The following is a 17,040-nucleotide window of genomic DNA, read 5'->3' on the forward strand; positions in this document are numbered from 1 at the left end:
CTTTTCTTGAATTTAGCTATTATCTTGACAAAATTTCTTAGACCTTTTAACCTTTCGCTTTTTTTTACTCTCTGCTTTTGCCTTCCCTATACGGAAATACGTAAAGATTTTAAGATGAGTGTCTCTGGCAACACTGTCCAGACAATTTTACTGTTACTCCCTGGTTGGATGAAGTCTTAACTCCTTGGTTAACCTAATCAGAACATTAATACATTTATACCACACAGATCTAGACATTGAATAAATTTTTATTGAGCCTTTTAGTTTACCATATGGGGTAAAAGGAAAACCGGTTCTCTTTAGGCAATATTTTACACAGCTGTAGTAAAATATTTTAAACTTAAAGGATTTATAACAGATTACATTTCTTAAAGGTTGAGCATCAAGTAAACAAGCTGTAACTTCTTGAATTTTCCAGTTGACTCTTTCCTTATAGTAACCAGCTGTAATTAGATACATAAATTTCCTCAAGGCCAGTTTTATTGTTGCTGTTCTTTACTGTCTCAGTCAATATCCACTAATTCCACTTCAAAAATAAGTTTTGCATTTGGTGGAATTCTGTTGAAGGAGTCAAGGTAGATTTGATAAAAGCTGCCTCTTGCCTCACTCCCAATAAAATTTAATCTAAAATTAGAATTATGTACATTGGATATTGGTAAGTAACTTTACGACGATTCAGAGACTAATGCATACTAACCTAGAGGTTCCAAAAACTATTTTTGTGAATGTAGGTCATAATCTGTCAGTACAGGCTGACTAGGTAAGTTGAATTTGGATCTTCCCTACTTGGATGCCTCTCTAGTACTCCTAAATTCGCCACTACTTGGTGAAGACTGCTACTTAGTACTTCAAAGAACAAAAAAGTGATTTCAATCTAGCTGGGTATATAAGTTATATTAAATCAAAGTTCATGCAACATAGTACCTGATACTTGCTGTGAATTTTCACATGTTGAGTTCAAAGAGTGATTTTTATTTTATTGGTCTTGAGATACTTGAAGTGAGAGAAGGAGCTACAGTTGGCCAATGTGATCTTGACAGGCTGAAAAGGCTATTACACGCACAAGTAATTTTAACTGATACGACTAGAAAGGATGCCCCCCAACCCCCTAACTAGTCCACTGAGAATAGAACCAACAGCAAAAAACTACCTTCCCACTTAGGTTTTGGATTGTTTTGGTTGTATTAGAGTCATGGCTCTTTTGTTTACAGGTTGGGTCTCTTAGAACAGTATTGTCAGTGTGCAATCACAAATACTAACCCTATGATGTTGGGCCTGTGGTCTTCTTCATTTCATTACTAGTAACGAACATGTGTTCCATTTCTAAGCTTTGAGTACCCAACTAATTACCTGAAATTATAATGTAGCATAAAATTACCCTGAATCATATTTGAATCCTACAATTTGCTACATTTGTTTGTATTGAACATCTTAACTCCTTGAAGTAACCTTTCAAACATTAAGAGTAGCCTTTCAAAGATAGAAACTTAAATCTCAGTTTAGGTCTTGAAAATTAATAACTTAAATAGGAAGAAAAAAAGATTAAAAAGAGGTTAACTACCTGGTACTTCAAGTAATCTTAGTGTTTTTCCTTTAATTATAAAGGGAAAAAGGATACTTGGCATCAGGCTGTCCTTTCTTTCCATAAGCCCATTCTGGTTCAATCTCCAGTCGAGCCTTTTCTCCTTTACTCATAGTTAGGAGTGCTTCATCCCACTAAAGGCAAGAACTTAAAATCAAAACTAATGATATTTTACAAAAAATACATGCAAAATAACATACAAAAAAGCATTCTGTTATAAGATTTCACTGTGTTCTAAAGTAATGTCCCTGCTTAAGTCCCTAAATCTTTCTTTTATTTCCTCAATAAAAAAATTAGACATATTAAACAATTTTTAGTGTAAATATGTGAACTCTTCAAAATGATATAATGTAAAAACACTTTTGTAAACATCATTCATTATGGAAACAATTAGAATGATCATAAATCTGTTATACTTTTATATCAAGGGATAAACTTCAGCATTTATTTTTATAGATAACAAGTACTCAGTCTGAAACTCTTAAGATATTGTTGAAACGTAACAACCACGTAAAGCACAAAGGATAGAGACAGATCTGTCACATATGGGAAATTACATATATAGCTGACTAGAATAAATTTACCAGTAAGCCAGTTAGTTATAAAAGTAGCAAAATAGCTCAATTTGATACAGCAACTTGGTATAATCAGGTTGTAGTTATTTTCAACTAAACCTTTTGTTTCAAGATGTTTTATAAAATACTTTGGGCTCTGGATATGACTGAAAAATATTTTAGGACTTAACAGTACAAAGCATAACACAGTAAGGGTTCTCATAACTTCATTTAAATAGGTGTTCTGGTTATAAATGTTTGATGTTTTAAGTAAAACAATAAATGGGCCCTAGCATGACAACCTGATTAAGTGCAGCTGGCCATCAGCTTTTTTTTCATCTCCATTTTGCAACTGCAGTGGTCAGTACTGCCTAAGCTTAACTTCCCCCTTTTTCAAAGTTTTCTTCTTACCTCTCACATGAAGGATGGGTAAAGGCATGCTTTTATCTGAAAGATTTTTGTAGATCCTGCTGAATAGCATTGAGAACTTTGTCTAGATACTCATTGTTGCAACAGAAGAAAGGGTGGGGGAAAAATGTAATTGTAATGTATACATGTAAGGATAACCTGACTCCCTTGCTGTACAGTGGGAAAATTAAAAAAAAAAAAAAAAAAAGATTTTTGTAGTGTTTGAGTCTAAATTGTGAGAGGTGAGAAGGATACTGGAAAGACTACTACTTCTATCAGTACTTCAGTGGAATAGGTATTTTACATTTTATAAGAATCTTACATATTTATAAAGCCAAACATTCTTAATACTAGTTTCTGAAGAAAAAAAAATAAAAGGGGTAGACATGGAAGAAAATAATATTTGAGACTCCTACTATGTTTAATCTCTTAACAACCTTGAGGTAGGCTGTATTGACACCCAGAAAACTTAATTTGTGCCAGATCAATTAGCATTGACAGCACCTGATTTGTCAGACTCCAGATTGTTTTCATCACATCCCCAAACCTAATTCTTTTTTTTTTTTTTGACTACGCCCACAGCATGTGGAAGTTTCCACGCCAGGGACTGAACCTGCACCACAGCAGCAAGCCGGGCAATTTAAGTGACACCACCAGATACTTAACCTGCTGAGCAACAAAGAACTCCCACAAACCTAATTCTTTACGGCACCATACCACAAGTAGCATGGGCCAGGATATCTACTGGTTTACTGCCATTTTTTACTTACTCCTCTGATAACTTTGCCTATTCCAACCTTAAAACTTAAAGGCTTGGCGCTTTTCTTCTTCTTCGAACCTGTAAAATAGATTGCCCTTTTAATTAATGGTGAAAGTAAGTTACAACTGAAAAACACAGTGATTTAAATCTTTTTTTTTTTTGTCTTTTAGGGCCGAGCCAGCAAGAGCATGGAGGTTCCTAGGCTAGGAATCTAATCTGAGCTGTAGCCGTCAGCCTCCACCACAGTCACAGCAATGCAGGATCTGAGCCATATCTGTGACCTACACCACAGCTCACAGCAGCGCCAGATCCTTAACCCACTGAGCGAGGCGAGGGATCAAACCCATGTCCTCATGGATGCTAGTTGGGTTTGTTAATCACTGTGCCATGATGGGAACTCCAGTGATTTAAATCTTTAAATTGATTATGGAACTCACATGCTATGCATCTAAAAAGAAATAAGAATTCAGAAAGCCAGATAATTCATCAAGAAAATTCTATGTGTAAAAATAATTATGGCCTAAAGGAGGGGGAGGGAAAGGACCTGTATTTAAAATAGCACTATTCTGCCATTATACAAGAACCAGAATTTGGAAAACTAACCCAAGTTTAGGTTAAGCTTCTTTATTTTTTGCTTTGCAAAAACCAAAGGGTCTTTACACCCAGCCAATAAGTAGTGAACCAAAAACATCTTACAAGTAAATCACAGATGCCAAAGACTTATGGAAATAAACTGACAGCCAAGAAAAGGATACTGCCAACACAAATATTCTGCAATGCCTTAAAGCCAAAGAGGTAAGATTACATTTACACTTACTTGTTTGAATGTTAGTATCAAAGACAGTCCCGTCTTGTAGTGTTCCTGTATACCAGCAGTGAACAACATCTCCCTTTTTGGGAAAGTTGGTTTTATCTCCTTTTTTAAGAACAGATTTTGTATATTTTGGTGGACCCTAGAAACAAACACCACACAGGGTTGTTAATTCATGTCCTTTTTTTAGAAGGATGACAGAGAATACATATACAGCCAACTGTGACCTAAGTCTAGTCACAGAATTTAATTTTTATAACAAACTATTCTGCTTTGGGTTCTGAGTTTAAAAAAACGTACTAATTCTATTCAAGTCTGTCATGAGAATAACTAGCGTATCTATAATTTCAAATAACTTCAGCTTCTTTGGAAACCAATGTTCTTTTGACCATAAAGTGAATAGTTATTTCCCAAGGTTAGCAATACCATTACAATTTAACTCCTCTAAAATTGTAAGGCATTGGAATTCCTGCTGTAGTGCAGCAGGTTAAGGATCTGGCTTGTGTCTGTAGCAGCATGGATTCAATCCCTAGCCTGGTGCAGTGGGTTAAAGATCCAGTGTTGCTACAGCTGCAGCATAGGTTGAAGGTGCAGCCTGGATTTGATCCCTGGCTTGGGAACTTTGATAAGCCCTGGTGCGGCCCAAAAAAATATTTAAAAAGAAATATAAAAATTGTAAGGCATTAAATCACTGTGATGTCTCCAAAGATTTGAGTTGTTCTACCACCAGTAATTGACATTATTAAATATTTAAATTACATCCAATTAGAATCCAGAAATATTGCATCTGTTTCTGGACATGAATTGAAAATAAATTCAGAAGTTCCTGTTGTGGTACAGTGGATTAAGAATTTGATGGTAGCAGCTTGGTTAAAGGATCCTGCGTTGCCGCAATTGTGGCACAGGTTACAGCTGTGGCTTGGATTCAATCCCTGGCTCAGGAACTTCCATGTGCCTCAGGTGTAGCCATAAAATTGAAAAGTAAACAAAAGAAAGTTCAAATAGGAGTTCCTTTGTGGCAGAGCAGGTTAAGGATTCAGTGTTGTCACCGTTATGGCCTGGGTTGCTGCTGTGACACAGGTAGGATCCCTGGCCTGGGAACTTCAACATGCCACCAGTGTGGCCAAAAAAAAATAAAATAATTTCAAACAATGAATGGAATTGTAGAAATTACCATAAATAGGCATATTTTTTCCTAGAACAAAACAGGATTATCGGGGTCTTTTTTGTTTTGTTTTGTTTTTTAAGCCAAGGGTTAGTCGAATCGATAGTGTGAGGACTGTAACTGTAGAAAGCAGTTTCTTAGATCAACTTAAGAATATGTAGAATTTTACAATATAGAACATTCCGAATGCTTTATACAAACTTTTTAATTATCACTACCTTATGAGGCAGGAACTATTATCCATATTTTATAGACAAGGAAACAAAAGAATAGAGTGGTTCAGTAGCTTGCTTAAGGTCCTAGAGCTTCCTCAAGTAGGACTAGAAACCATGCAGCTTGGATATAATGACTAAACTCTTAACCACTCACTCTCTCTCAAGCACATATGGAATGTCAGGTACTATACTAGTCATTTTCTTATGTCGGTTCATTTAACCTCAGTAACCTGTAAATTCTTTTTTTTTGTTGTTGTTCTTTTTGTTCTTTTTGCCATTTCTTGTGCCGCTCCCACGGCATATGGAGGTTCCCAGGCTAGGGGTCGAAATGGAGCTCTAGCGGCTGACCTATGCCAGAGCCACAGCAACTCGGGATCCGAGCTGCGTCTGCAGCCTACACCACAGCTCACAGCAACGCCAGATCCTTAACCCACTGAGCAAGGCCAGGGATTGAACCTGCAACCTCATGGTTCCTAGTCAGATTTGTTAACCACTGCGCCACAACGGGAACTCCTCTTTCTGTTTCTTTAATGCAGAAAGTAGTAAGGCCTGGACAGGGTATAAAGTCCTATCCAATTCAGAGTCTCAAGATTATCTCTTTTTAACTAAAACTAGTTTGCTTCCCTAAATCAAAAAATCACGTCTATAGTTTAAGTACCAAATGTATTAACAAAAGAAAGCATTAGTTTTCTCCCTGACCCATTCTAAGCTTGTTTAAGTGGGAAGTATTACTATAAATGGTCAGAAGTCTACATTGCTAGCAATGTAAACTAATGCCATCTCTGGAATGCAATTTAAGAATACTCTAAATATACAAATATATGCTCAAGTAATTTGAAATTTAGCCAAAAAAAAATGTAGTTATTCAATACATTATTACACATAATCGCAAAATAACCACACATCTGTGGTAATATAATCCTCAGTTTTTAGTAATGTGGAAAAATCCTTACATTAAGAGAAAAATTAGGAGTTCCTGTTGTGGCTCAGTGGTTAACGAATCCGACTAGGAACCATGAGGTTGTGGGTTTGATCCCTGGCCTCACTCAGTGGGTTAAGAATCCAGTGTTGTCATGAGCTGTGGTGTAGGTCGCAGATGCAGCTCAGATCCTGCATTGCTGTGGCTGTGGTATAGGCTCATGGCTACAGCTCCGATTAGACCCCTAGGCCTGGGAACCTCCATAAGCTACAGGTGCGGCCCTAGAAAAGCCAAAAAAAAAAAAAAATTAACAGAAAGTTCTAACTACAGTAAAATCTCACCTATTTCAATAAATATACCAAATAGAAATACTCTAAACATTCATTTCTAGATATTGGAATTATGTTTCCTACACTTTTCTGTTATTTTCTATATTAAAAATAGCATGTTATTCTTATATCAGAAAAATATGTGGTTTTTAAGGAATATAGTTGACAAAAACTGTTAACATATTTTCCAAATTTGAAAATAATTTTAATTAAAAAATTTAAAGCCACAAAATGAGGATGACTACATATGCATATTATGTGATGGTATCAGAATATCAAAACTTTAGTAAATTACATATAACTACTAAATGGATAAGGTATGATAAGCATACAACAGCCACATTTTAAAACTTAAGGTCATTCCATTTTTTTCTCATTTGTTATCCCAAGATCCTTGGGACATTAGAGGTCCTAGAATAATGCAAAAACAATAAAATGGTGGCTATATCTCAGTGCAGGTACACTCTGCATACTTATGGCCTCAATTTCAGTGTTTCACAAAGTGGCTTTTATGGATTACCCATTCCTTGGCATTGTAGAAAAGGGGCCTGGAGTTCCCCTGTGAAGCAGAAGGTTAAGGATCTGGTGTTGTCACTGCAGTAGTTTGGGTCGCTGCTGCAGTATTGGTTCAATCACTGGCACAGGAACTTCCACCTGCTGCAAGTGAGGCCAAAAAAGAGTTCCCATTGTGGCTTAGTGGGCTAAGAACCCAGTATAGTCTCTGTGAGGATAAGGGTTTGAACCCTGGCCTCGCTCAGTGAGTTAAGGATTCAGTGTTGCTGGATCCTTGTGTGGCAGAGGTCCCAGATGCAGCTTGGATCCTGTATTGCCGTGGCTGTGATGTTATGTCTTAACTGCAGCTCCAGTTTGATCCCTAGCTTGGGAACTTCCGCATGCTGCAGGTATAGCCATGAAAAGGAAAAAAAAAAAGAAAAAAGAGAAGAGGGGTCTACTGTAATTTAAAGTTTGGGAAATACTATGTTAGTTACACATGCTTCTACTCTATAAAACTTCTTAGAGCTGTCCTTAGCTAATATGCACTGCCAGTCTTCAAGTAGGAGACAGAAGGTGTAGCTTTTGATGATGCCAGAAAACCACCTGGAACTTCTGGGACCTATGCACTTTTTTTTTTTTTACAATGGTGCCATGGTTATTTGACCTTATTTTGGGTTTCTCTGAAAGAACCTGATTGGTTCATGGTGAGAGATCAGATCAATCCCAAGGCTATTCTGGAGTTACTTGCTTGAATGGATCTCCCTTTTAGGTAATTTCCTGGCTTTGCAGCAATTGTACAGAATGATGAAAAGAACTATATTCCTGAGACTGGGTCTGATCTAGATATTTCCAGATACAGAGATAAAGGGACTTTTGAGAGTAATCATTATAACTGCAATTAACTAGAAATATCACAGTCTCTAAAAATGAGAGCACAGTTGACCCATGAACACCTTAGGGGTTAGGAGTGCCAACCCTCCCTGCAGTCTAAAATCCATGTGTAACTTATAGTTGGCTCTACCCCTACATGGTTCCTCCCTATATGTGGTTCTGCACCTGCAGATTCAACCAAATGAGGATGAAAGATCATGTAGTATTGTAATATTTACTACTGAAAAACTCTATGTATTATAAGGACCTGTGGAGTTCAAACCCATGTTGTTCAAGGGTCAACTGTATGTTGCATAATTAATATTACTTCCAGAAATATTTGAACATGTTCTATGTGTTAGGAACTGGAGATACATAGGTGAGCTAGCCAACATGGATGACGACAGAGTGGACAGAGAATATGGACATGTATATAATTACATATATTGAGATCTACAGAGGAAGCACAGGATGCTGATATGATGCAGTGATAAGACCCAGTATAGACTTTAGGCTGGAAGAGGCTTCTTGAAGTAATGTGTACACTGTATCCTAAAGAACAAAAGAAGGTTACTCAGGCAAAAGGGGAACGTTACAAGAGGACAGCAAGGAACAGCATGAATCTAGTATAACCTGCAAGGGAGGGAAAAAAAAAAAGAATGGTATGAGAGGAGGCTGGAAAGACATGTAACCCATGTTAAGAATCTGGGGTTTGGGGAGTTCCCTGGTAGTCTAGTATTTAGGACTCTTTAATGGCTGTGGTCTGGTTTCAATCCCTGGGCTCAGAACTGATCCCATATGAAGTTGCTGCTTGCCGTGGCCAAAAAAAAAAAAACAATCTGGGTTTTTATCTTCAGGTCATTGAGCAGCCAATTATCAGTTTTAAACACAGAAGTTACAGAATCAGATTTGTGTTCTAAGAAGATCAGGGTGACCACAGATCAGTGTGAGGAATGAAGAGGGAATCAAAAGGAGAAGTTGGGAAACTTAATAGGAAGAGATTAGTATAGCAGTCTAGGTTTACATTGGATGCTAACATTTAGGACAACAAAAAAATGAAGTAGTAAATATAAAGCTGGGTAGGGGTCAGATATTGGAAGGTTTTGAATGCAGAATGCAGTTGAATAGAAATACAATGAGAGTCACAAATGTAATTTTAAGTTGTCTAGCTGCTACATTAATATTTCAACATGTAATCAATATAAAAATGTTGATATATTTTACACTTACAAAAATCATACTAAACATTTGAAATTGCATATTTTATACTGAAGGCCTTTTTTTTTTTTTTTTTTTTTTAGGGCCTCTCCGAAGGCATATGGAGGTTCTGAGGCTATGGGTCAAATTGGAGCTATAACTGTTGGCCTACACCACAGCCACAGCAAAGCAGGATCCGAGCTACATCTTCAAACTACACCACAGCTCACAGTAACACCGGATCCTTAAACCACTGAGCAAATCCCGGGATCGAACCTGTGTCCTCATGGATACTAGTCAGGTTCGTTAACCACGGAGCCATGATGGGAACTCCTGAAGGCACATTTTAATTAGGAGCAGCCACAACATGATCAGTAGCTACATATGGCTAGTGACTACTGTATTGGACAGTGTAGTTGTAGACAGTACAGAATTATTGAAGATTTTTTGAGCAGGGTGTGGTTTGCAAAATATTTTAGAAAGCTTACTGGAATAGCCATTTTGTGGCTGAATAATGATGAAAGAGTAAAAAGGCGGATTAGTTTAGTGGCTTTTGCAGTACTTCAGGTCTGGAGCCTTGGAATGCTTGAGAATTAAAAAGAAGTGGATGATGATTTGAAAAAGGAGATGTTTGAGAGCCTTAAACCTGAGGTAGACATGAGAACTTTCAAGCTGGGAAGAAGAGAATGTATGTTAGTATTTTGGTAAAATAGAATAGCAGTAAATAATGACAAAGGGGGAGTTCCCGTCGTGGCAGTGGTTAACGAATCCGACTAGGAACCATGAGGTTGCTCAGTGGGTTAACGATCCGGCGTTGCCGTGAGCTGTGGTGTAGGTTGCAGATGTGGCTCGGATCCCGCGTTGCTGTGGCTCTGGCGTAGGCCGGTGGCTGCAGCTCCGATTCAACCCCTAGCCTGGGAACCTCCATATGCCGAGGGAGTGGCCCAAGAAATAGCAACAACAACAACAACAACAAAAAAGAGACAAAAGACAAAAAAATAAAAAAAAAATAATGACAAAGGAATAAGGATGGAAACTTTGTGGGAAAATGTCAAGTAGTTTATGTGGGCAATGTGAGTGAATAATAGTATAAAAGCTGCTGAGTAGTAATGAAACTAGAAACTATGATTGGCTGATATTAAGCATTAATTTATACCAGTCCAGTAAAAATTTTTATGATTATTTTTCTTTACAGCGCTTGCTCTGCAGTCCCGAAGCATAAAGAGAAAAAGCAGATGGCAGGCACCAGCAAAGTACTGTCCAAGAGCTTAGGGAACCCAGGTACTAGGAAGACAATGAGAATACATAAAAAACAGGGGTCAGGTTGACCAGTTCAGTAGAATGAAAAGAAAAGAGGTCTTAAAGAAAACAATATAGTTTAGGACTCTTGCAAGACCTCTCTAAATTATCTCCAGCCCTTACAGCCTTTTATTTGTAACGATCTTAATTTCTTAAGGATCTATTATCTGCCACCTCATACCTCCCTTATTCTAATTTTCTGGAAGATAGACTGAAATTCTGTGGTACAGTGGGTTAAGAATCCCACTGTAGTGGCTTAGGTCGCTGTGGAGGTGGGTTAGATACCCGGCATGGCACAGTGGGTTCTAAAAGGTTCCCACAGGGCCACAGCTGTGGCATAGCTGTGGCTTGGATTTGATCCCTGGCTCAGGAACTTCCATATGCCATTAAAAAATAATAATAATAAAAAAGTGGCAAGATAATAATTTAGCTCTACTGAGGCTTTTCTAAGAGCTATCTTTAGTTCTACTAAGGCTGTCCATTTGCAGAAATAGTGTCATCTGGTTCCTCAAACCTTGGTACCAAAATAAGATGAGACAGAGACACACTCTAACCCAGGTAGAACTAACTACTCTATTGCCAAGGATACCATATATATTAGAAAAAGCTAAAAATAATCAAAAGTTTCTTTCACTCAGTCCAACTTGGCCACAGAATAAGATCTTAAAATAGCTTTGAAAGCACAGAAGTTCTGGCCAGATCCAGGGGCAATATAAAATACAAAGCTAGATAGAGTTCCCATCATGACATAGCAGAAACAAATCTGACTAGGAACCATGAGGTTGCAGGTTCGATCCCTGGCCTCGCTCAGTGGGTTAAGGATCTGGCATTACCATGAGCTGTGGTGTAGGTTGCAGACAAGGCTTGGATCTGGCATTGCTGTGGTGTAGGCCGGCAGCTATAGCCCCCATTAGACCCCTAGCCTGGGAACCTCCATATGTCGCAGGTGCAGCCCTAAAAAAAGGACAAAAGACAAAAAAACAAACAGACCAAAAAAAGCCCCAAAAAGCAAAGTTAGAGGTATTTCACAGGAAAGCCTTACTAACTGTAAAGCACTGGTTCTTGGGAGTTTTTTGTTTTGTTTTGTTTTTTCCTTATCGAGTATTCCAAAGGGAGATGACATACTCCAAACTGGCTCACTGTAAGTGGCCATACTCAACCACCTCTTATTATGAGAAATCAGTGTAATAGAGCAATACTTTTTCTCAAATTAACATGAGAAATAAAATAATATATACAAACCTCATCCAGAGTCTCTTCAGACTTCGTTTCTTTGGGTTTATCTTCATTAAGCTTCACATTTTTCACCTGTTCAGACACTTTAGTTATACTTTCAGTACCCTTGAAACGCTGAAAGGAAAATGGTTTAATGTTTAACATATTCAAGAACAAAGAAAGAATCTTATGTTAATTTTTTTTTTTAAATCAAGCTGATTTTATTTTATTTTATTATTATTTTTGTTTACACCTATGGCACATGGAAGTTCCCAGGCCAGGGATTGAACCCATGACCCAAGCTGCTACAGTGGCAATGCTGGATCCTTAATCTGCTGTACCACAAAGGAACTCCATGTTAAGCATTTTATTTTATTTGCTTTTTAGGGCTGCACCTGCCGCACACAGAAGTTCCTAGCTACAGGTGGAATCAGAGCTACAGCCACTGGCCTATGCCACAGCCACAGCAACATGGGACCTGAGCTGCATCTGGGACCTAAAACACAGTTCATGGTGATGCCAGATCCTTAGCCCACTGAGCGGGGCCAGGGATGACACCTGCATCTTCATGGATTCTAGTTGGGTTTGTTAACTGGTGAGCCATGAAGGGAACTCCATGTTAAGCATTTTAATCAACAAATTATAAATCTCAAATTGTCTCACAAAATAAATTCTGCAATGTGAACCATAATTTTTAGAAAGACCAAGTCAAACTCAAGAGAAATGAAAAGTATTCAATCAAGTCTTTAAAATTTGCTTTTCTAAAGGCTCAGTCTAGGCCTGATGAAGACTAAATTTATTAGTGAAATGCAACTTACTTTGAATTTAAAACTTTTCAGTGTCCTAATTTCAGCAACTAGGGAATAATTTTTAAAAATCTGTTCCCTTCCAAAATATCAAAACATCCTGCCATATTGCAGACTGGTTTGCTACATTTGAGAATCAGTCCTTGTATGATCATAATTAAGAAAAAGTACAGGAGAAACATCAACATATTCTGCAAATAAATGCACTTACAAGCTGCTTTTTGGGAATAAAATATCTAAAATGATATTCTGTAATAAAATGTAACAATATTTCCCGTTGTGGTGCAGTAGAAATGAATCTGACTAGGAACCATAAGGTTTCGGGTTTGATCCCTGGCCTCGCTCAGCGGCCTAAGGATCCAACGTTGCCATGAGCTGTGGTGTAGGTCACAGACGCAGCTCAGATCCTGCATGGCTGTGCCTGTGGCATAGGCCAGCAGCTGTAGCTCTGATTAGACTCCTAGCCTGGAAAGCTCCATAGGCCGAGGGTGCGGCACTAAAAAGCAAAAAAAAAAAAGTAACAATACTCACCTTGCTTTCAAAAAGATGGTTATAAGCTGTCACCAAATGGTCCTTGTTAGCTGTCTTGGCCACATTTTTAATGTTTCCTAATAACTTATGCTCTGCAAGAAACTATAAAGACAAAAAACTGGTTAGTCAAAATAATTCCCTCATGTAAGAAATAGTCTACAATTAGAAAATGAACTTTTAGCAATTTTGTTTTCAATCATACTACTAATGATAAATGAAATGTATTTTATATTTCATTATATATATAATATATAGTGAAATATTTTATAAATTCATTTTCCATAATGAAAATAAGATTTAAGGAAGATTAAATCTAGGAACTCACAGAAAAGCCCATTTATTGGCAAACACACTTTGGTAACTGGGCAAAGCTGCTCCTGGCAAGATGTTACTTGGCCCATGGCCAGGGATCTTCCAGCCATGTTGGGTATAGATATCTTGACATATCTGTAACCCATTCTTGGCACATCTGGAAGCACTGTTACACAGTGTTGGATATATATAGTGTTCAAGCTTTCCTAAAGACTCAGTTTCTCCATCACAGTGGAAGGTTAATAATAGCATTATATGTCAGAGGCTTCCTGTAAGGATATCTATTTCTAGTCACATAGTAAGAACTCAGTACTACCTATTTAATAAAATAATGTATTTAATAACTTAAACTAACAGCCAAATTCCATTTCTCTCAAATATAAGACTATAAGTTGTCAAATATACACCAAAATACTACTACTGAAATATCAAATTATCAAAATCATGTACGTGGGGATTTTTGTAACTTCTTTGAACTCTGCTTCCCTTACTTTATTCTGCTTCCTTCCTTGCTTGATTCCTTTTTTTGTTAACTTTCTCAATGATGTCCTCTGGCATCTTTTAACTTTCCAACAAAGCACTTTTTCCAACACTATCACTATTGAATTTTTCTTTTTCTTTCTCTTAGAAAAATGTTCTAAATGATAAAGGCTCATGGGAAAGGCTATTTTGATTAAACAGAAGTAATCAGTTGCTTTAGCACTGTTGTGATTTCTTTAGCAAGCTTTCTGAAAAATATCCAAAATATAAACATTTATCCCCTTGATATCTTACGAGCAATACAATAATGATTGTCAAATAAGTTTAAGTATGTAAATGAACACTGTAGGGTACGCACTTAAAAGATCAGTATGTCATAAAAATATTTAGATAATCCAAGTCTCTTGAAATTGTCCAAGGTGGGCCAGTTTTACATATTCCCACTTCGGGATGATCTGTTTTATAAGAATTTGATGAATATAGTTCAGTACTGAGACATTACTTGTTAATAAACAATAAATCTCTTGCTTCAATGAAATATAAACTGGCTTAAAATATTTCCACCAAAATGGTATAAAATGTCATTTTCATCCTTGTATCCACAAACACTGAGCCAATAATTCTTGCTATCAGGATAATAAAGGAGCATGATACTGGAAGAGGGAAAATAATTACACCTCCCGTTCAAGAACGTGCAAAATGAAAATAAACTACTAACGTGCAAAATGAAAATAAACTACAAGCTTCTCAAAAGAGCCCAGAAGCAATTTTTCTAAATGCAAGTTTAGAAATTAAGTTAAAAATTGTCGAGAAACCATATATAGACTGCTGCTTCGATTCCCCATACGTGGGCGATAATGCACGCACACAAACTGTTCAGCAATTTGGGAGAGGTATGAATGATCTTAATTTCCGAAGGGGAAAAAATTCAAGTCTGACAAAAATAACTTGTGACTACAGAGGGTGATTAAAATGGAGTCTGCTGAAAAATGCAGGGCGTATAAGTATGAAGAGTGCCAAATAGATTTCTTAGTTGCTTTATAAGAATGGGAGATCACTGTACATGGAATACTCATGTGACTTCCCTAAATATAAAGGTGAAAAGGTTATTTAAAGGGTCGATATTAAAAAAAAAAATCGCATGCATGATTAGTGATCAGTATTTGGTAACTGATGAGAAAAGCAAATCGCACACATCGTTGCTACCGAAATCTTCACATCCCTTCTCATCTCCCTAACAGCCCACACTCCGCTCCAGGGATCTCATCCAAGCCTCCAATCCTCTGTCCCCCGCTTGAGCCCCCAATATTTCCAGGGTTTTTTTTTTTTTTTCTCTCATGACCTCCACCCTCACTCAATTTGAGTGAGATTCTAATTCTGCGATGGCTGCGAGCCCCAAGAAATACGCTGCTCCACCCGCCAAAGAACTGCCTGCCCGAGGGGCGGGAGCGTGGCTCGGGAGCGCACACGGGGCCTCTCCGGCCTTGCAGGCACAGGCCGCGGGAGAGAGAGGGCGGGGGCACGGAGGAATACGGCAAGTATAGGCATCTATGGGGGGGCGAAGTATCCCTCCGGCCGCACCAGCCCGGCCGCCCCGCCGCCTCCGGTACCGAATCTGAACCGTGATCCTGCAGAAACTTGATAATGTCCTTCTTGGGTAGCTGCTCGCTGCGCAGCTGCTCCACGGTCCAAGCCCGCTGTGGAACGGCGGCCGCCATCTTCCCCCGCTGCCTCTGCTTTACTGAGCCAGCCCGCCTGGGTTCGGCATCGCCCCGCCCCCTGGGCGTGGCGCGGACCCTGCAGGAAGCTCTAGGGGGCGGGGTCATTGCGCTATCCCGCAGGATTGGGGCCAGTTTTTGAGTGACGTCAAGACGGTACGTTGCGGGCCTCTTTGTTGAGTCCAGGGTAAAACCAGCTGATGTGGCCCCGGCGGCTGACTACGCAGAAAAACGCAAGCATTCATCTCCTAAATGTATCAAGCATTACCCATATATATATTTTAATTACCGACGAGCTGCTATGCCTTTAAAGTCTATAACCTGTTTAAAAGAAACATCAGCACTCAGATATCTAATCTCATTTTATTTCCCTTCTAGAAATTCACACCCAAATTGGCTCATCAGAACGACCCATATTCCACCACCTCCCTTTTGAAACTCACACAAATGAAACTAGAATACAACCTGTTCCCTCACCCCTCACAAATACAGAAGCATGATAAATAGTTTGTCTAAAAGCGAGTTCAGACATTGGACCAAATAAAGCAATGTAAAGTACCTACACGCAGGACGGCGATTGCTGATGTTGGTGTTTAGGAGGGTGACGTTAACGGTGTGCAAAACAACCTCATTATTGTATGTGCACTTTTCCTCAATATACGAGGAGACAAATCTACAGAGATTACTCAAAGTCACCAGGTTTCGTGTGGAAAAGCTGGGAACTGTAACCAAATCTGAGATAGAAATCTATTTCCAGAGTAGAATAATATCACACCAACGCTTATTGCTCTATGTAATTTATGAAGATGTAGTGGAGCATCAGGACGCCTTGCTTTTTTCCTTTAGGATTTTCCAGCAAATATCAGGGCCAAACCATTCATTCCTTTTAAACAATAAAAATGTCAAAATAATGGGTTCTACTCCTAATACTGCGAAAAAGAGACTGACATTTTGCTTTCTCTGTCTGGATAGAGAAATAAGACAAGTTATTTAATTCTATCTAAACACGTTTGTTTTTCACCTCTTCTTTCAGTTTAGAAATACAACCAACAAGCACGTTAGATGCTCATTAAGTTCAAAATATATGAGTATCTACAGTTTTGAATCTCAAGGTTATTTATTGTATCATTTTATGCTATATCATTTTAGCAACGACGCCCAGACACCTAATCTTGGAAAACGGAACCCAATTTAGAGTGGAGAAGAAATTGATCGGGGGACCAAATTTATAGTAGCTCCTTGATAATGCGCTTGCGTCTCCGAAAGGGCGGCAGGATTTCCGGGAAGCCCGCCAATCATATTCCCCACGCAGACTCAGTGGCGGCATTTTCAACTGGATAAACTGGCCTTAGTCCCGCCTCTGGTTCCACTCCT

General features: G+C 38.4%; 1 protein-coding gene across 1 annotated transcript; it reads right to left on the minus strand.

The window, feature by feature from the left end:
• Nucleotides 1-230: 230 nt before the first annotated feature.
• Nucleotides 231-15,720, minus strand: FKBP3 (FKBP prolyl isomerase 3). The gene is made up of 7 exons (XM_047767253.1): nt 15,559-15,720; nt 13,157-13,258; nt 11,847-11,954; nt 4,122-4,257; nt 3,315-3,382; nt 1,619-1,716; nt 231-558 (listed from the first exon to the last, which is right to left on the minus strand). Exons 1-7 carry the CDS (start codon nt 15,664-15,666, stop codon nt 504-506), a joined length of 675 nt encoding a protein of 224 aa, XP_047623209.1. The 5' UTR covers nt 15,667-15,720; the 3' UTR covers nt 231-503.
• Nucleotides 15,721-17,040: the final 1,320 nt, after the last annotated feature.

This window comes from Phacochoerus africanus, chromosome 2 (assembly GCF_016906955.1).
Source record: "Phacochoerus africanus isolate WHEZ1 chromosome 2, ROS_Pafr_v1, whole genome shotgun sequence".
Classification (NCBI taxonomy): Eukaryota; Metazoa; Chordata; class Mammalia; order Artiodactyla; family Suidae; genus Phacochoerus; species Phacochoerus africanus.